The 20,030-nt window shown below is 38.8% G+C and overlaps 1 protein-coding gene across 1 annotated transcript; it reads left to right on the forward strand.

The window, feature by feature from the left end:
- The first annotated feature begins 453 nt into the window (after positions 1–453).
- Positions 454–19,500, forward strand: LOC130710279 (small RNA 2'-O-methyltransferase). Its single transcript, XM_057559481.1, has 10 exons — positions 454–884; positions 1,656–1,953; positions 2,876–2,965; positions 3,884–4,350; positions 4,434–4,679; positions 15,780–16,690; positions 16,778–16,929; positions 17,005–17,121; positions 17,768–17,899; positions 18,699–19,500. The coding sequence occupies exons 2-10, from the start codon at positions 1,681–1,683 to the stop codon at positions 19,134–19,136; spliced, it is 2,826 nt and encodes a 941-aa protein (XP_057415464.1). The 5' UTR covers positions 454–884; positions 1,656–1,680; the 3' UTR covers positions 19,137–19,500.
- Positions 19,501–20,030: the final 530 nt, after the last annotated feature.

The following is a 20,030-nucleotide window of genomic DNA, read 5'->3' on the forward strand; positions in this document are numbered from 1 at the left end:
AAATGTTTAAAAAGCTCAATTATCTACCAACTCCCTACCAACTCTTGTTGATCTTTTTCATCAATTTTCTTACCCATCTCTATCATATCAAATATTTCTCCCTCTTCCACCAATGTAAATTTGGAGAGTGAATCAATATTTTCTGATCAGAGAAATACGCGTGGAATATATGCTACATAGAAAATGATACTCTTATACTAAAAAGGAATAATTGTCAGTCAAACACAACTTCTCTTGCAAGTTAAGCTTCATCACCTGACAATGAGAGTGACTCCAAATAATAGATATGTAATAGATCAAGGACTAGTTTGTAATTAGTATTAGTTAGAGTCCTTGTCTTTAATTAGAAGTTAGTTAGTTGTGTTTTCTGTTAGAAGGTTATCTTGTTATATAACCTAGTATCTTCTATTCTGAAAACTACTGAAGCATTATCCTTCTGTATTCTTCTTCTTCATTTCTTGATTCAATGGAAATCAGTTTCAGTTTTGTTATGGTATCAGAGCCTATCATAGATCCATTTGTTGTGGAGACCACCCATATTTGGGCCACCCGTTGTTGATCCCACGTTCCAGTCTGTTCAATCCTGGACGTGAGGGGGTGTGTTAGAAGTCCCACATTGGCTAGAGATAGAGCCAAGATAAGTTTTATAAAGGTAGTGCAAACCTCAACTCTTGAGCTAGCTTTTGTGGTTGAGTATAGGCCTTCTAATTTCTAATATGGTAAATCAGTTTCAGTTTTGTTACCAAACAACAAATACACACACTCAAAAACCGTTCCCTCTTCCTTCCACACTCTCTCACTCACTCCAATTCACATTCACATTCTCATTGCACTCTTCTCTTCTCTGAAAACCCCATTTCTCCACACCTTCAAGCTCAACGAAGGTACCATACCATCATCACTCCCTCTTTCATTGTTTTTTCAATTTTTGAATGTAATTGCTTTGAAGCGCTTTTCAATCTTCAACTTGCTTCTCAATTTTCATTCTTCCTTCGCTTTATTCTTCTTCCCCTTTCAACTTTTTCGATACCCTTCATTTTTACATTTTTGTTTTTCCAGTTACGATCATTCTGAGTGAGGTTCGCCACCGTCTCGTCCGTTTCTTTAACAAATTCGCCGTTTCAGTAAAGTGGGTGCAAAAAAGTTTGCTTTTTTATGATACCCATTTCAATTTATTTGGTTCCCAAATTGATACCAGTGCAAGCATTGTTTGTTGCTTATGATGATAGTTTGCTTCACACTGAAATTTATCATTTTTTTCCTTCATTTTTCATAGATTTTATTAGAATATGTGAGTGACATGTTGTTTGATGCATTATGCAACTTAAAAATGCTTGCTTTTTGTGTATGAAATTTGTTTTCTAGGTTTATTTATTTATTATTGAAGGTATATTTTGGAGATTTCTGGGAAAATTAGTGTGGATTCATAATAATTGCTGAATTTATAATTTTTTATAAATTAGGGTTTGATAATGCATTTGGCTCATTTTTTGTAATCCCTTCAAGAAAATGGGAAGGCTAATGTATGTGCTGTTTACATTTCGTGCTAGTTATAAGTGACAAATAGTTTATTGTTGTTATAATGATATCAAATTTCAATGTGTAAGAGATAGATGAGTTTTTGGCTGATATGTTATTGATATTTGATGTTTAAGGATATCTGAAGTCTGAGTTTTTCTCATGGAAAAGAAAGAGCAGCCTGCTGTTGCGAAGAGAAAACTAACCGTTACTCCTAAGGCTGTGATACATCAAAAGTTTGGCAAAAAGGCTTGCTATGTGGTAGAGGAAGTGAAGGAGGTTTGTCAAGCTGAATGTCCAGGACTGAACATTCCACAGATGGGTCCCTGCCTTTATCGTTGCACATTGCAACTTCCTGAACTTTCTGTTATGTCGGGGACCTTTAAGAAAAAGAAGGATGCTGAGCAATGTGCAGCAGAGATGGCTATAGAGAAGGTATCGCTCAGCTCTTATCACTATGCGAGTTATTGTTTCTTATTATGTCATTGTACTTCTGAGTTATTCTCCATTCAATATGATCTGTCTATATTTTTATCATGATACACAACTCACTTTTAATAAGCTAGCAAGAAGAGGTAGAATAGAACCGATATATTGCCTATTCTGTTTTTGACGATTATTTCAAATTTTTGTCCTGCTTTGAAGATGATGGCCTAAGTGGGAAGGTTGAGTTTTTTTTTTATTGCATCTGGAGGTGTCAATGCCAAACACTCTGACATTGCCTCATATTGTCATATGTGGTTTTACTGTTATTGGGTCTTGTAGTATCATTAGTGGAACCTTCTCAGTGATACTATCATGCTTGTGTATTGTATCATTCCACTTTCTTAGTATGATTCTCTTTTGACTATAGCATTATCTTATTATGTTGCCGTAGACAGTTAATAGTTTTCTTTTTCTCCTATTGTCAGGATTGAGCCCAACAAATTATTCTTCGTGTCGTTGTTAAGTTGGCTTAACTAAAACATGGCTGTTTTCTAAAAATTGTTAAATTTTGATGAACATGATGATATACGAAATACAATTTTTTTAACTGGCTGTTAAAGCCCTTGACATTTTGCTTGGGTTTTTTAAGGGACAAGTCATTGCATTAGAGGCATTTTTAACGTGCTGACTTGATTCAAGCTAGATATAGTTTCTAAGAACTGATATGCAAATGAATATTTTCCTAGAACTGAATTTACAAACGCAGTTTATTTAATATGTATGCTTCCTTGTTGGATATTATTTTATAATAAATGGTTACTGCTAGATAGGAATTATTATTATTATAACTGCTATTTCAATTCTTACCTATGTTAGGATTATGATTTTTTAATTGTTTATAACACTACATCTTTTAATTACTTTCCTGCAGCTTGGCATCTGTTCCGAGACTGGTGATCCTTCTCCTCAGGAAGCTCAGGAAAGTTTGGTTTCTCGACTCACCTACTTATTTTCAGAAAAGGTAGGTAATCCATTTTGACGATGTCCATTATGTGATGCCTATTGTCAGTTTGAAAAATAAGTATATTGAGAACACTGTAATTTCTTTTACATTATAAATTATCTTGCTGTGTTTAGTTGGATAATCCAAAGAATCTTCAAGTGACTTACTTTATTTTGCTTGGCCATCCTTATGCATTGATTCTTTTTTATTTAAAATATTTGTATGTATTCAGAGATTCCAATTGCTAGAGTAATCTCTATGTAGCTTTTAGTTCTTTGGTTAACTAGTAATCAATACATTTGGTGATGAAGTCTGGGAACAGCTACCTCACTGACATTGTTGCTGTTCACTATTTAGTCTGTAGTCCACTTTAAGTTATTGAATACTGATGTGCTTTTGTAGTGAATGGCTCAGATACATTGCTTGAAAAAATATGTGATACTGTATGTATTCATCTTGTATGGTCCCTCTATCCTGTATAAATTTTAAATTTTTTACTGTTAAATAATGGAGGATTATATAAAAGTTACCATTCTTATGCCACGTCATTTCAAATTATTTAGTACATTCTTTGAATTGGTATGATCTCTAATTTTTTTTGACATTTGTATTTTCTAGATGTGGAAAACATTAAATTTTGTTTTCTTTTTCCTGTTTCTTCTAAATTACTTCATTGGAGTTGATTCATAACAGTACATTAAAGTGTCATTTGATCCATGTAGCCAACTCCACTTAGTGGGAAAACGTTTTGGTTGTTGTTTTGTAATTTACTTTTGGTAAGATATTTACAATTATCTTGGTTGGCCATCATGCTGACAAATTAGTCAAAAGGAAATGGAATATTTTTTACTATAGTTTTCCAATACTATGTGTGATTGTTAGTAAATTGTAATTCAGCCTGATACTATTTTTCTCTGTCATTCGACACTTGTACAGTTTCTTATACCTGAACCTGATCATCCACATCCACTCAGTGGTCACCTTCGAGCAACTTTGTGGAGGAAAGGAGATCTTTGCGGAGCAGTTCCTGTTTCTTCCATTGCTGCCTATGATCCGAAGATTTTTAGCTTGTGTAAATGTATTGATCCTGAGGTGGAGTCAAATCCACTTTTGGTTATTTCGTACATAATGAGGGCCACTGCAAAGTTACATGGGTTTCTTGCTACTTCTGAACAGCATCTCTGGGTCAGAAAGCTGAGTCCATATCCCCAGGATGTCATTGAGTCATTAATGAAAGAAGATGGTTCACGAGAATGCATCCAGGTTGCTGCCGTATGCATTCCTAGTTCAATGGAAAAATCTGTTGAAACAGTGACACTTCATATATCCTTAAGAGAGTACTATCTTGATGTCATTGCAGATAAACTTGGTTTAGACAATGGCACCAATGTTATGATTTCAAGGTATGATGAATCTTACAGTGAAGTTTTTTTTTCTAAAAAATAATTGCTTTCTAGCGTATTCTTGATCTTTGAGGCTCCAACAGGAATTTGAGTAAAGTTTCTTCTGAGACAAGACTGTTCTTTGCTGCTCCAAAATCACATCCACTGGACCCGTCTTCTAAATTTGCAAATGGAAAAGAAACCCTTCACTCTGAGGGATCTCTAAATGTAAGGGCAACATACTTGTCGGGGCAAGATATCGTTGGTGATGCAGTATTATCATCCATTGGGTATACACGGAAATCTAGAGATCTTTTCTTTGAGGATGTAACGGTTCGGTCATATTACAGGTCTCTTTAAATTCAAATGGTCTATTGTATTGTTTATTGTATAATAGTCAACCTTGCATTACCTTATTGGCTAGGCTTTGTTAGGTACCAGAAAACAGAGTAGGAAAATAGAGACTGATTATACTAGATTAGCACTGAATCCTCTGGTATGAACCCAGAAGCAGTGTTTGCAGTAATACAAAGGAAAGAAAATGAAGAAGAAAATGAACAAAGAGCAAATTCGAGAGTGCTCTATCTCTCCCAAGTCCTAGCCAATTTCTGCCTACCTCTCTCTCTCTCTATACTAACATATATATCCTTAGCTAATAGTACTGGTCCCCTCCTTATCATTGAGAATCTGCCACCTCACCAGGTGGTGGTTATTTTGGGATCCTAAGCTTCTAGAATGTTGGCCTCCAGCTGTGGCTTGGGCTTCCTAGCATAGACGTTGCCAAACCTGGGCCTGGAGCTTGGGTTTGCAACATCTCTCCCCCCTTGAAGACTCAGCTTGTCCTCAAGCTGATGATTAGGGAACTGGTCCAGCAACTTACTGAAGTCCTCCCATGAGTCTTCAAATGTTGGTAGGTCCTTCCACCTGATTAGCACTTCTAAGTCCCCATCCCTGTTTTCCCTGGTGTCCATAATAGCTTCTGGTTCGACCTTGAGTTCCCATTCTTCAGTAAGAGCTGCTGGTAACGGTTGGCTTTGAACTCCTGCATTCACAGCCTTCTTGAGCAGGGAAATATGGAAGACAGGATGCACTTGGCTTCCTTCTGGCAACTGCAGTTTATAGGCAGCTGGGTTGATCTTTGCTATAATTGGATAAGGTCCATAATACCTAGGACTCAACTTCTGATTGCTTCTCTTGGCCAAACTCTTGAGCTTATAAGGTTGAATCTTCAGATAAACCAGATCCCCCACTTCATATTGAACATCCCTTCTGTGCTTATTGGCCTGCTGCCTCATTCTATTCTGTGCCTTCTCTAGATTACTCTTGAGCTCCTCTAGAATTAGATTCCTCTCAGCAGCCGATTTCTCCACTTCATCTACTGATGTTAAAGAATCATTCCCCTTAAAAATCACAGGTGGTTCTCTCCCATAAAGAGCCTTGAAAGGGGTGGTTTTGATGGCTGAATGGTAATTTGTATTGTACCAGAATTCTGCCCAACTCAGCCATTTGGGCCATTGCTTTGGTTTGGACCCTGTTACACACCTTAGATATGTCTCAACACATCTATTAACCACCTCAGTTTGTCCATCAGTCTGAGGGTGGTATGCAGAGCTGAATTTCAATTTTGTGCCAGCTAGTTTGAACATCTCTGACCAGAATGTGCTGAGAAATACTCTGTCTCTATCAGACACAATGGAGGTGGGAAAACCATGTAGCCTTACCACTTCTTTGATAAATACTTCATCAATCTCCTTGGCATTGTAGGGGTGAGATAATGCAATGAAGTGTGCATACTTAGTAAACCTGTCTACTACCACTAGTATGGTATCTTTTCCCATGGCTTTAGGGAGGCCTCCAATGAAATCCATGGATATATCAGTCCAACCTTGAGAGGGTATAGGGAGTGGTTGAAGAAATCCTGCTGGATTTAATGCCTCATATTTGTTCCTCTGACACACCTCACACTTTTGTACATAACTTTGAATGTCTAGCTTCATGCCTTCCCAGTAGAATAAAGCTGATATTCTCTTGTAGGTTCTGAAAATTCCAGCAAGGCCTCCTAAGGCTGTATCATGAAATTCCTTCAGAACAGTGAGAATTTTGGTAGAGCCCTTAGGGAGAACTATTCTGTCTTTGTATAGCAATCTTCCCCTCTTCAGTTGATAACCAGCAGCAGAATTCCCTTTAGTGGCTAACTCCTGCAGAACCTTTCTATATCTTTCATCCTCTAATATCTCAGCTTCCAAATCTGCCCATTCAGCACACTGGACTGAGGATATGGCAGAGAATTGCAACTTCCTGGATAAAGCATCAGCTGCTTTGTTTTCAATCCCAGGCTTGTACTTAATTTCAAAATCATAGCCCATCAACTTGCTCATCCACTTTTTTTGTTCTTCTCCCATTATTCTCTGATCTGCTAGAAATCTCAAGCTTCTCTGATCAGTGTGTATGACAAACTTGCTCCCTAGGAGATAATGTCTCCATTTTTGCACAGCAAGAACCACTGCCATCAATTCTCTTTCATAAACAGATTTGGCTTGAGCCCTGTCAGATAAAGTTTTGCTCATATAGGCAACTGGTCTTCCTTCCTGCATAAGGACAGCTCCAAGTCCCTTCCCAGAAGCATCTGTTTCCAGAATGAAAGGTTTGTCAAAATTGGGTGGAACAAGAACTGGAACAGTAGTCATCACTTCCTTCAACTTCACAAAAGCTTGGGTGGCTTCTTCAGTCCACTGGAAGTTATTCTTCTTGAGCAATTGATTTAGAGGTTGTGCTAGTTTGCTGTAATTTTTCACAAATCTTCTGTAGTACCCTGTGAGTCCTAAGAACCCTCTTAATCCTTTCACCTCCTTAGGAATAGGCCAATCTAGCATATCTTTAATCTTGCTAGGATCAGCCGCAACTCCTGCTTGTGAAATGACATGTCCTAGATAAATTATCTCAGGTTGACCAAAAGAACATTTCTTCTGGTTTGCAACCAAATTGTTTTCCTTCAACACTTGTAAGACAATCCTTAAGTGATCCTTGTGCAGCTCTTCATTCTTACTATAAATGAGGATATCATCAAAAAAAAAAGTACAAACTTCCTCAAGTAAGGTCTCAACACTTGGTTCATGAGTGCTTGAAATGTAGATGGTGCATTTGTCAATCCAAAAGGGAGGACCAAGTATTCATAATGCCCTTCATGGGTTCTAAAAGCTGTTTTAGGGATGTCTTCTTCTTTCATCCTAATCTGGTGGTACCCTGATTTTAAATCCAGCTTTGAGAAAACCACAACAGCCCCAATTTCATCCAAGAGTTCATCAATAATTGGTATAGGGAATTTGTCAGGAATAGTGGCCTTGTTAAGGGCTCTATAATCTACACAAAATCTCCATCCCCCATCTTTCTTTTTGACAAGAATTGCTGGGCTACTGAAAGGACTAGTACTATGCCTAAATATTCCAGAATTCAACATTTCTTTCACCAACTTCTCAATTTCATTCTTTTGATAGAAAGGGTACCTGTAAGGTCTGATGTTGGGAATGGAAGCTCCATCTTGTAATTGAATAGCATGGTAAGTGGTCCTTCTTGGTGGTAGTCCCTTAGGCTCTTGGAACACTTCTGGATATTCTTCCAGGATTTTCCTCATTCCCTCTGGCACTTCAGCTTCTGTCTTTTCTTCTTCCTTCTGATACTCATAAGATAAGTAGTACCCCTCTGCTTCCTGCTGTTCAGTGATCTTAATTGACTTCCAATTAGCAGCCACCTTGCACACTGAGGGCTCCCCTTGCAGAACCATCTTCTGCCCTTGAGAAACCCATTGTATGATGAGTTCTTGGAAATTTGCTTCAATATTTCCCAGACTAGCAAGCCAGTCCATTCCCAGAACCACTTCTGTACCTCCCAATCCTAGTATAAAGAAGTGCTGCATAATGGGAATTCCTTGGACTTCTAGTTTCAAGTTCTTGCATACACCAGAGTTTCTCTCCTTTGCCCCATTCCCCACTTCTACAACATATTCAGAGGTTGCAATGACTGGAATTTCTAGTTCAACTACCAGGTCTTGGGAGATGAAATTGCTGGTTGCTCCACAATCTATTAAAATCAAAACTTCCCTATTTCCTATCTTCCCTTTCACTTTGAAGGATCGGTTGGAAGTTAACCCTTCCTTGCTGTTCAATGACAACTGGAGAACCTTCCCTTCCAGCACAAATTCCCCATCCTCAGCTTCCTCAAAAATCTCCTCTTCCTCCTCATCATCCTCTACTTCCATCAGAATGAGTTGGTAGTTTTTCATGGAACAAATGTGTTCTCTCCCCCATTTGTCTCCACACTTAAAGCATAATCCCTTCTTGCTTCTCTCTTGGAGTTCAGTTTGGGTCAACCTCTGCCCTCCATTCCACCTCTTTTCTGGTTGTTTTCCTTCTGTGTCCTGATTACCAGTGCCTCCTTTGTTCTGGAGACTTTTCCCTTCATTGTCTTGATTTCCTGTACCCCCTTTGCTCTGGAAATTCACATAAAGAGTTTGCAATTCTTCCCTTGCTGTCCCCTGTACTGGAATAATACCTTCCCCCAACACCCCCTTTTTCCTTCCATCCCCTTTTGTCTTCCTCCTTGGGTTTGCCTCCTCTCATAGCTGTGTTTTTCTCTTCAAGCAACAACGCTCGATCCATTAATTCTGCTAGATCATCAGCAGGGTACAGCTTCATTTCAGCTTTGATTTCTTCTTGCAACCTGTTTAAGAATACTCCTTTCAGCACCTCTCTGTCAGCGTTCCTCATGGGTGCTGCTAGTAACTCAAAATTCTCCCTGTACTCCATAACGCTTCCTTTCTGTTTCACACTCAACAGAGGACCAAACGGGTTCTGGAGAAGTGCAGGTTGGAAACGGCGAAACAGAGCTTGTTTGAAAGGTTCCCAAGCTCGCTCTGGTGTCTGCTCTTCCCACCACTGAAACCACCCAAGAGCACGATCCTCCATGGCGATCATCACCATCTCGATCTTCTCCGCTTCCTCGACCCGGCTGAGTCGGAAAAACCGCTCAACCTTGGTGACCCACCCCGTAAGCGTCGTTTCCATTGAACATCGGGATGTCCACTCGTCTTCCTGTGACGGCGCGCAAATGGCTCCGGTGGTGATAGTGCTCGTGGTGTTCTCTGCTGCGCGACGCTGTTCGCGACCCGGTACGCGACCCGGTTCGTGACCCGTCATAAGTTCTCGCTGTTGAGACTGAGTTGTGCTCGCGTGAGCTCCTCCGATGTCGCGGGGTATTGGAACGCCCCCTGGTTCGCCGTCGGTCGCGACTCAGGAAGAGTCGCCGGAGTTCTTCAAACTGTTCGTGAGCCACCTCTTTCATCTCAGTAAGGGAACGCTCCAGATCATCCACTCTTGATTCCATCGCACCGCGGGTCAGCACCATACAGCTCCCTTTTTGGATCGGGAGCTCTGATACCAATGTAAGGTACCAGAAAACAGAGTAGGAAAATAGAGACTGATTATACTAGATTAGCACTGAATCCTCTGGTATGAACCCAGAAGCAGTGTTTGCAGTAATACAAAGGAAAGCAAATGAAGAAGAAAATGAACAAAGAGCAAATTCGAGAGGGCTCTATCTCTCCCAAGTCCTAGCCAATTTCTGCCTACCTCTCTCTCTCTATACTAACATATATATCAGTTGAAATATTTGGTAATATTATTGATATGAAAAACTGTACAGGGATTCCTCTTCTTATAGAGGGAATTACATAATGTGATTGATCAAAGTCAAAGAAGGAAATCCTTGACTAAAGAGAGAATTAGGGAGAATGAATGAAAATAAGAAACTACCTAAAATAAACTAAGTACAAACAGGAAACAACATAATTATATACAAACAAAAATATAACTGCTAATTAAGAGCATTAAATGCTCTATTTCACAGTCTGTTGACACTCCCCCTCAAGCTGGCCTAAAGATATCCTCCATAGACAGCTTGCTAGTTATGTTGTCAAAGGATTTCTTGGGTAATCCTTTGGTTAGGATGTCTGCCGATTGCTCTGCAGTGGGAACATATGTAATACAAATCTGCCCACTTTCTATCTTCTCTCTGATGAAGTGTTTATCAACTTCGACATGCTTGGTCCTATCATGTAGGACCGGGTTGTGTGCAATAGATATTGCAGACTTGTTGTCACAATAAAGCTTTATTGGAGGAGAATTGAAAACCTTTAATTCCTGTAGAAGCTTTTCCACCCATAATGCCTCACAAATTCCATGAGCAACTGCTCTAAATTCAGCTTCTGCACTACTCCTTGCTACAACGGTTTGTTTTTTACTTCTCCAACTAACCAAGTTTCCTCCAACAAAGGTGCAATAGCCTGATGTTGATCTTCGGTCTGTCACACTCCCTGCCCAGTCTGCATCAGTGTAGGCTTCTACCTGAAGGTGCCCACGGTTTTTATAAAGAAGCCCCTTCCCAGGTGATCCCTTCAAGTATCTTAAGATTCTAAAAACTGCCTCCAAGTGTTCATGACCTGGTGCATGCATAAACTGGCTTACCATGCTTACAGCAAAGGCAATGTCTGGACGGGTGTGAGATAAGTATATTAGCCTTCCCACTAGTCGCTGATACCTTCCTTTGTCCACCATATTTTCTGTTTCAGCTGGTTGCAGCTTTAAGTTGGGCTCCATGGGTGTTTCTACAGCTTTGCATCCAAGTAATCCTGTTTCTTTTAAAAGATCCAGAATATACTTTCGCTGGTTCATAAAGATACCTTCCTTTGATCTTGCAAACTCAATTCCAAGGAAGTATTTCAATGGGCCAAGTTCCTTGATTTCAAAAACTTTAGCAAGTTTCTCCCTCAGATTTTTGAGTTCCAAGCTATCATCACCTGTCAGAATAATATCATCAACATATACAATCAAGATAGCAACCTTATTATCTGCTGAATGTTTATAGAACAATGTGTGATCAGCTTGGCTTTGGATATATCCAAGCCCTTTTACCACTGTTCCAAACCTCTCAAACCATGCTCTTGGAGATTGCTTCAGCCCATATAATGACTTCTTTAGTCTACACACCTTATTTCTTCCAAGTTCTTCTTCAAATCCGGGGGGAAGACTCATAAACACTTCTTCCTCTAACTCCCCATTCAGGAAAGCATTCTTTACATCCAATTGATGTAAAGGCCAGTTGTAACTTGCAGCAAGGGATATAAGAATCCGAACAGAGTTAAGTTTAGCAACTGGAGCAAACGTCTCTTGATAGTCTACTCCATAAGTTTGAGTGAACCCTTTTGCCACCAATCTCGCCTTGTACCTCTCTACACTTCCATCGGCCTTGCACTTAATGGTAAATACCCACTTACAACCCACCTGTTTTTTGTCACGTGGTAGGTCTGTTATTTCCCAAGTTTCATTCTTTTTCAGTGCACTCAACTCTTCTAAGACTGCTAAATTCCAATTGGGATCATCTAGTGCTTCCTCAATGTTTCTAGGCACAAACAGATCTGTTATTTTAGAGGTAAAAGCTTTGTGATTCGGTGAAAGATTTTGGTAGGAAACATATTGGGAAATGGGATGGTTTGTGCTAGATTTTTCTGATTTTTGGGTGCAGGTTCTGGTTCCTTTTCTAATAGCTATGGGTAATTCAATAGTAGAAGTGAAAATGTCAGTGTTACCTCGAATTTCTTGTGGTATTCTTACTTGGCCTTCTTCCGGGATTTCTGGTTGGCTTGGTGCAGAGATGATGGATTGGTCTTTGGTCCTTTTAGGATACTTCCGAGTATAAACATGGAACTCCTTTTTTGACTGTGGTATTTCTTTCTCTGTTTGGGCTCCACCTAAGTCTGGCATAAGATTTTCTTTAGAAATTTCAGAACTTGTTTCCACATGTTCTTCCTTGTTGCATTCATCAATAAAATTTGTATTCCCTGTGTCTACAATAGGAATGGGCAGCGGTTCATGCAAAAAATTGTCTTCACTCACATTATTATTCTCCCCCTGAAGGGAATTTTTTTGAAAAAAAGGTTGATGTTCAAGAAAGGTAACATCCATGCTAACACAAAGCTTCTTTGTGATAGGATTAAAGACTCTATATCCTTTTTGGTTTGGAGAATAACCAACAAAAATGCATTTTTCTGCCCTTGGGTCTAGTTTGGACCGAGATGTGGAAGGTTTATGCATAAAAACTGTACAACCAAACACCTTTAAAGGCATATCAGTATGTAATCGACATGCTGGAAAAATGGTTTTGAAATTTTCCAAAGGTGTGCGATAATTCAACACACGAGTGGGCATTCTATTTATAAGATAGGCTGCTGTTAGGACAGCATCTCCCCACAAATACTTTGGAACATTACTCTCAAACATAATGGCACGAGCTACTTCAAGGAGATGTTTATTTTTTCTTTCAGCGGTGCCATTTTGTTGAGGAGTATTTGGACATGTCGATTGATGCTGAATGCCTTTATTTTTCAGAAACTCATTGAGATTTTGATTGAAGTACTCAGTTCCATTATCACTCCTCAAAATGGAGATCTTTGTATCAAATTGAGTTTCTACCATTTGTGAAAAACTTTTAAATATATTAGGAACTTCAGATTTTTCATGCATAAGGTAGACCCAACACAACCGGGTGTGATCATCTATGAAGGTTACAAACCACCTTTTTCCAAATTGAGTTGTAATTTTTGAAGGCCCCCAAACATCACTATGGATTAAGTAAAAAGGTCTAGATGCATGATAAGGTTGAGAATAATAAGGAGCTCTTTGATTTTTTGCAAGAACACAACTTTCACATTCAAGAGAAGAACAATTAACATTTTTGAATAAATCTGGAAACAAATGCCTAAGATATTGAAAATTCGGGTGCCCTAGTCTGTTATGCCAGAGCATTATTTGGTCCCTAACAGAGGTGCAACTCATACCACAAAGACCCTGAGCTGCTTTATTTCTGAAAGTATCCTCAAAGTAGTAAAGTCCATCCTTCATCTTAGCACTGCCAATCATCTTCCCCGAAATCCGGTCCTGAAAAACACAATGAGTGTCAAAGAATGTCACACTGCAATTGGAATCTTTGCAGATTTTGCTAATAGAAAGAAGGTTGCAAGATAGTTTGGGCACATGTAAAACTTTTCCTAAGTCAATGTTATTGGATAAGGTAATCTTCCCCTTCCCTGCAATTGCGGAAAAAGAACCATCTGCAATTCTAATTTTTCCATTTCCAGAACAAGGAGAATAGGTTTTAAATAAAGGAGAAAGGCTAGTCATATGATCTGAAGCACCTGAATCAATGATCCATGGTGCATGAATATTTGAGGTGCAATTAAGGGAGCTAGGGGTAGAAAAATTACCTGTTTGTGCCACAGAACCACTAGGAGTACCAGATAAAAAATTAGAATTTAACAACCTTATGAGTTCCTCAACTTGTTCCTTTTTCAAGGAAGTCTTTTCTGCCTCATGAGCTGTAGGGAAAGATTTTTGATTTTTAGGACCTGACTTGCCACCCTTTAGATGTGCTGGCCTCCCAATAATTTTCCAGCAACTTTCCCGAGTATGACCGGGTCTGTTGCAGTGATCACACCAGCGGTTTGAGAAGTTCTTCTGGTTAGTAGAAGTCTTAAGGGCAACAGTTTCTACAGCAAGAGCATTGGTCTCAGAAGGAGGTGCATCCGTTTTGGTCTTTCCCATCATCACACTTCTGCGAGTTTCCTCTCTTCTAACTTCAGCAAAGACCTCACCCAATGAAGGTAAGGTTGCTCTCCCAATGATTCTGCCACGAACTTCATCTAGCTCTTCATTCAGACCAGCAAGAAACTGAAATATTCTACCTTCTTCCACGGTTTGTCGATGGTGTTTGGCATCCTCTGCAGAGTTCCACTTGTAAGTGTTGAAGAGATCTAGATCATGCCAAACTCGCTTCAAAGAGTGGAAGTATTTTGTCACGTTATTACCTCCCTGCCGAATTTCTCTGACTTTCAAGGTGAGTTCATAGATCTGAGATTTGTTCTCAAGATCTGAATACATTTCCGTGACACTATCCCATAGCTCTTTGGCTGTGGAATAACACATGTAATTGCTGCTAATGTCCTCCTCCATGGAGTTTACCAGCCATGTCATCACCATGGAGTTTTCAGCGTCCCAAACAGCATATTGTGGATCAGCAATATCTGGCATGGGTTTCTCACCAGTGAGATACCCAAGTTTTCCTCTGCCACGAATATACAACTGGACAGATTGGGACCACCGGAAATAGTTCGACCCATTGAGTCGAAAAGTGGTGATTTGGACAGAATGAGATTCACCGAACAGGACTCGCTGCTCCTGCCTTGGAGGCACAGAATGAGATTCGCCGAACAGGACTCGCTGCTCCTGCCTTGGAGGCTGCGAGACTTTGGGAACCACAATCTCCTCCGTATTCTGATCATCGCTGGCTGAGGAACTGTCAGCCATGGATGCAAATCAGATGCGCAGAGATCTTTGCTCTGATGCCAAGTTGAAATATTTGGTAATATTATTGATATGAAAAACTGTACAGGGATTCCTCTTCTTATAGAGGGAATTACATAATGTGATTGATCAAAGTCAAAGAAGGAAATCCTTGACTAAAGAGAGAATTAGGGAGAATGAATGAAAATAAGAAACTACCTAAAATAAACTAAGTACAAACAGGAAACAACATAATTATATACAAACAAAAATATAACTGCTAATTAAGAGCATTAAATGCTCTATTTCACAGTCTGTTGACAATATCCTTAGCTAATAGTACTGGTCCCCTCCTTATCATTGAGAATCTGCCACCTCACCAGGTGGTGGTTATTTTGGGATCCTAAGCTTCTAGAATGTTGGCCTCCAGCTGTGGCTTGGGCTTCCTAGCATAGACGTTGCCAAACCTGGGCCTGGAGCTTGGTTTTGCAACAGGCTTACTAGCAATGCTCATTGTTTCGGAAACTGGATTGGACTGGTCAGTCCGACAAGTTGAACCGGGAATGGGTTAGATGCACAGTTCTATTTTCTTCTGTGGTTGTACAGATATGTTTCTGGATTGGTATCCCACTGATATAAGCACCAGTGCTAATACAGAGAGCTCTTCAATAAAATAAAAGTTCTATTCCTAGATTCCTCTCGGTGCTTAATATATATTTGTTCTTGTTTCTTTTTCTTGGTTAAGGTGTGGCTATCCTGTATGACAAAGATAATAACCATTTTTCTGTTTGTTATCTCTGTGTGTGGTGTGTTGCTGCTGATTGAATGTTTATCTTATAGAATTGGTTTTACCCTTCAAACTTTTATTTCTTATATATTGTAATGACCTTCAAACAGGTTAGTTTTGTCTGATGCATTATGCATAGTACTTCTGTTACATATTTTTTTAATGAATAGCATTTATCCCTTTTTGTGAAAACTGAAAAGGATTTGTCTGTTTCTGTCTCCGAACAAAATTGTATAACTTTACATCATTTAATTTTTGTTAGATTCCCTTTACAGGATGCTTCTAGGGAAGACCCCAGAGGGAATTTATAAATTATCCAGAGAGGCGATACTTGCAGCTGAGTTGCCTTCAAGATTCACCACAAGAGCAAACTGGAGGGGTTCCTTTCCCAGGGATATACTTCTTATGTTTTGCCGCCAGCACCGTCTGTCTGAGCCTCTCTTTTCTGTCGTAAACCCTCCTTTAAAGGTTGCAGATGCAGGCACAAAAGCCACTGAACATGTCAATGGGGCCTCCGGAACTGCAAGTCCAAAGCAATCTGATAAAGAGGTGTTTAAATGTGAAATAAAATTACTTTCTAGGCTTGAGGATATAATACTTTTGTGTTCTCCAGAAGATTGTTTTAAGAAGCAGAATGATGCAATTCAGAATGCTTCATTGAAAATACTATCATGGCTGAACAAGTATTTTAAGAGTATGACTGTTTCTATTGAGGGGCTTTACGAGACTGCAGGCAACTTCAATATCCAGATTTGTTCCCAAAACCTTTTGAGGGACATTTTGGCTGGTCAATCAATTCGTGACTGTCAACTTAATGCAATTCAATGCAATGAGTTACTTGAACCAATCTGTATTAATTCATCATATGACATGACGGGTAATGGAGGTTGCTCATTAAAGATTGAAGGTCTGGACTCTGGTGTCTATCCATCCAATGGATCCTTACCTTGTATAAGTTATTCAGTTTCTTTGGTTGTGGAGGGTGAGAATATGAAAGAAGTTATTGAAGGTTGTAATGAGTTTGAGTTTGAGATGGGGGTTGGTGCTGTAATTCCCTCTGTTGAGGAGGTTGTGATGCAGATGTCTGTTGGCCAGTGTGCTTATTTCACTACGAACTTAGTCACTTCTGATTTGATTTTTGCTTCAGTTGGTGATTCAGTAAAAATGCTGTCCTTATTATCTTCTAGTGAGTTACTTTCTCCTGCCCCCTCCAAAACAACACACACAGCTGAATTGCTGACTTTAACATTGACTTCATATTCTTATTTTCCAGAAACCTTCTGTGTGGAGTATGAAATAAGTTTGACCAAAGTTGCAGAACCTCCAGAGGAAAGAATGGAGCAGGCTCTTTTCAGCCCTCCGCTCTCAAAGCAACGGGTGGAATTTGCAGTACAACAGATTGTAGAATCACGTGCTACTTCTTTGGTATACAAAGTCTTCTCATCTTCCGTTTTCGTTTGTTAATGAGAGTAGTTGATTTGATATTCTTTATCATCACAGGTTGATTTTGGATGTGGATCTGGAAGCTTGTTGGAAGCATTGTTAAATTATACAATTTCTCTGGAGAAAATTGTTGGTGTTGATATTTCACAGAAGGGTCTTGCCCGTGCTGCGAAGGTCACTTTCACTTTCATATATAGTTTTCATTTTGTTTTATTTGATTAGAATGGCTAGTGTTAATGCTTAGATGTACTGGAAAAAGTGGATACTGTTGTTCCAAAGGGAAAATAGTGGGGAGCCTTGTCTGCACATCATTGATCCTTAAATATCCCCAAGTGATTAGTGTTATTGTTACTTGTCCCAACTCCATGCATGCTGTTATTATGTCAGTTATAGAATATGTGAGTCTCATCTGTTCATCAAATGAAATTAGCAATCTGTAATGCACATAACTTGAAATCACAAAGTAACTGGTAATTGGTCATTACTATTTTATCATTTTTTTTGGAATACCACAGATGAGCCTTGGTTGATGGAAATATTATAAATTAAGTATGATGTCTTTGACTTAAATGTCTGTATTCTGTAGTATGGGAGTATTGTTTATGTCAATTGATTCAAGATTATGTTGGATGCTGGCTTACCAAAAAAAAAAGATTATGTTGGATGCTTAGTTAATGCACACAGCCCTGATCTTTGAGATCTTGGTCTTGTACTCTTGTAGTTCTTGTGTGAAGGAAACTGCATCATAATTTTATTCTTCTATATGTATGTGAAATTTCTGTTAGTAATCTGCTTGGATTTGTGTGCATGAATTCTGCAGGTACTTAATTCTAAATTAGTCACAAATGCTGGTGTGCAACAGACAAACATACAGTCAATAACTTTTTATGAAGGTTCAATTACAAGTTTTGATTCAAGGTTGCATGGATTTGATATTGGCACTTGTTTAGAGGTAATGCTTAATCCATCATATTTTCTTCTAATATTGACTTCATTTTGATAATGTATGATCTATTTCTGCTTTCTTCTTTTTCCTAGTAAATCATCTATGATGTATTTTTAGTTTAGTGTTGAATTTAGAAAGCTTTTTATCTGATAAAAAGTTCTCTATCTGTAGCTTGGGTTTAATATTTTAAATTCCACCGTCAGATGATTTCTTAGTTTGACCTATACCAATTGAGTCCAAACTGAAATTAAATTATATTCAGGTCACATAGGAAGTAAAAGAGTTGGACTGTGAACCTTGGTAATTTTCAATTAGGATAAATTATGTGAATTCTAAATTTCCAGTTGGCCTCGTTCGTTCAAGTTGCAAATATGGAAGAGAATCATGCGTAATAGCTAAATGTGATGAAAATAGTTGGTAGTAGAGCTGGTGATAGTTATTATTATATCTGATTTCATATTTCTCTATGCAGTGACTTGAGTAATTCGGATCTTGATAATATACACATGCTTACGAGCACACCTCTACGCATCCTAGTTCAAGCACCCTTAGTTTTAAGAAATAAGAATTGTATAATGCAGCTTGTGCAGAAGCAAGCTAGAATATATGTAAATTCATGCTACTTTTTGCACCTTTCACTGGAAATACGCTTGGTACTAGCAATTGAGATAGTTTGTGTATTATGCAACCACTGTCATGTTCCTGCGGTGACATAATAATTTGCTTATGAAACATTGTGTAGACATACGGATGTGCTTCTGTGATGGAACTGAATCAACTGACATAAATTGCTGGTATGATGTAGGTGATTGAACATATGGATGAAGATCAAGCTTGTCTATTTGGAGATGTGGCATTAAGTTGTTTTTGTCCAAGGATTCTCATTGTTTCTACGCCAAACTTTGAATACAATGTCGTGCTCCAGAAGTCGAATCCCTCGACCCAAGACGAAGAGGACTCGGATGAGAAAACCCTCTTACAATCATGCAAGTTTCGCAACCATGACCACAAATTTGAGTGGACCAGAGAGCAGTTCGAACAATGGGCATCTGACTTAGCTGCGCGGCACAATTACAGTGTGGAGTTCAGTGGGGTTGGTGGTTCTGCTGATGTTGAACCAGGCTTTGCCTCGCAGATTGCTGTGTTTAAAAGGGATTGGAAACTTGAAGATGACATCCTGAAGCAAGCTGATACAGAACGCCATTATAACGTAATATGGGAATGGAATAGTATAAACAACTGAATTTTCAGAAGAAGAAAAAACAACTAACAGTGTGAGGCTTGTACAGCTCTTTTTGGTGCAGGATTTTTTGGATAGATGACAAGCAAAATAGAAATGATGCTAGGAGAAGGGAAAAATAGTATTTAGAGGGTTTAGGTAGGGCATGGATATTTTGAGTTTAGTAGTCCAATTTAAGGAGAAACCATGTTCCTGTTATGGTAGAATGCCAAGTAGATAGTGACCAGGTATTTATTAGTAGTTTTCAGCCATGAGAACAAGAATTGGATGTTTGCTTTCTTTGTCTATTCATATGGCGTCTAAATTATATATTACAGTTGTCAGAAAGTAACAGGAAATGTTATGAGCATGTTTTTTCCATTATTAATTGTTTGCAGTTGTTAGTGTGGTTGTAGTAGTAGCTGATCTTGACGAGGTTATAGGTAGATATGAGGCTGATTTAAATTATTATCTCAACATATTTTGATGACAAATATATTATTAAAAGGCATGAATTATGAAGTAATGATTGTGGTAAACTTATACCTCTGTATTTACTATTTAGGAGAAGAAACCAAGCAAGGAAATTGTAATGCTCTTAATATAGTCAATCGCATTTAGATAGCGTTTGGTAGACACGTCTGAACGGAACGGAACGAGACATTTGTGTTATGTTCTGTGTTTGGTATGTTTTTCAGATGGAACAGAACAGGATAAAAGACTTCCCGAACAGTACATTTTGGTTCCGTTAAAAAAGGTGGAACGCAAGAGAACGGAACGGAACACTATTTAAAAATATTATACGGACAAAAATACCCCTACTTGATATTTGGATTCTCATCAAACTCCTCCCCTCCTTCCTCGTTCTTCTTCGCAAAACTCAAATTAGGATTCCATGTAAATCATAAATGAAATATG

The sequence above is a fragment of the Lotus japonicus genome, chromosome 4 (assembly GCF_012489685.1).
Source record: "Lotus japonicus ecotype B-129 chromosome 4, LjGifu_v1.2".
In the NCBI taxonomy this organism is placed as follows: Eukaryota; Viridiplantae; Streptophyta; class Magnoliopsida; order Fabales; family Fabaceae; genus Lotus; species Lotus japonicus.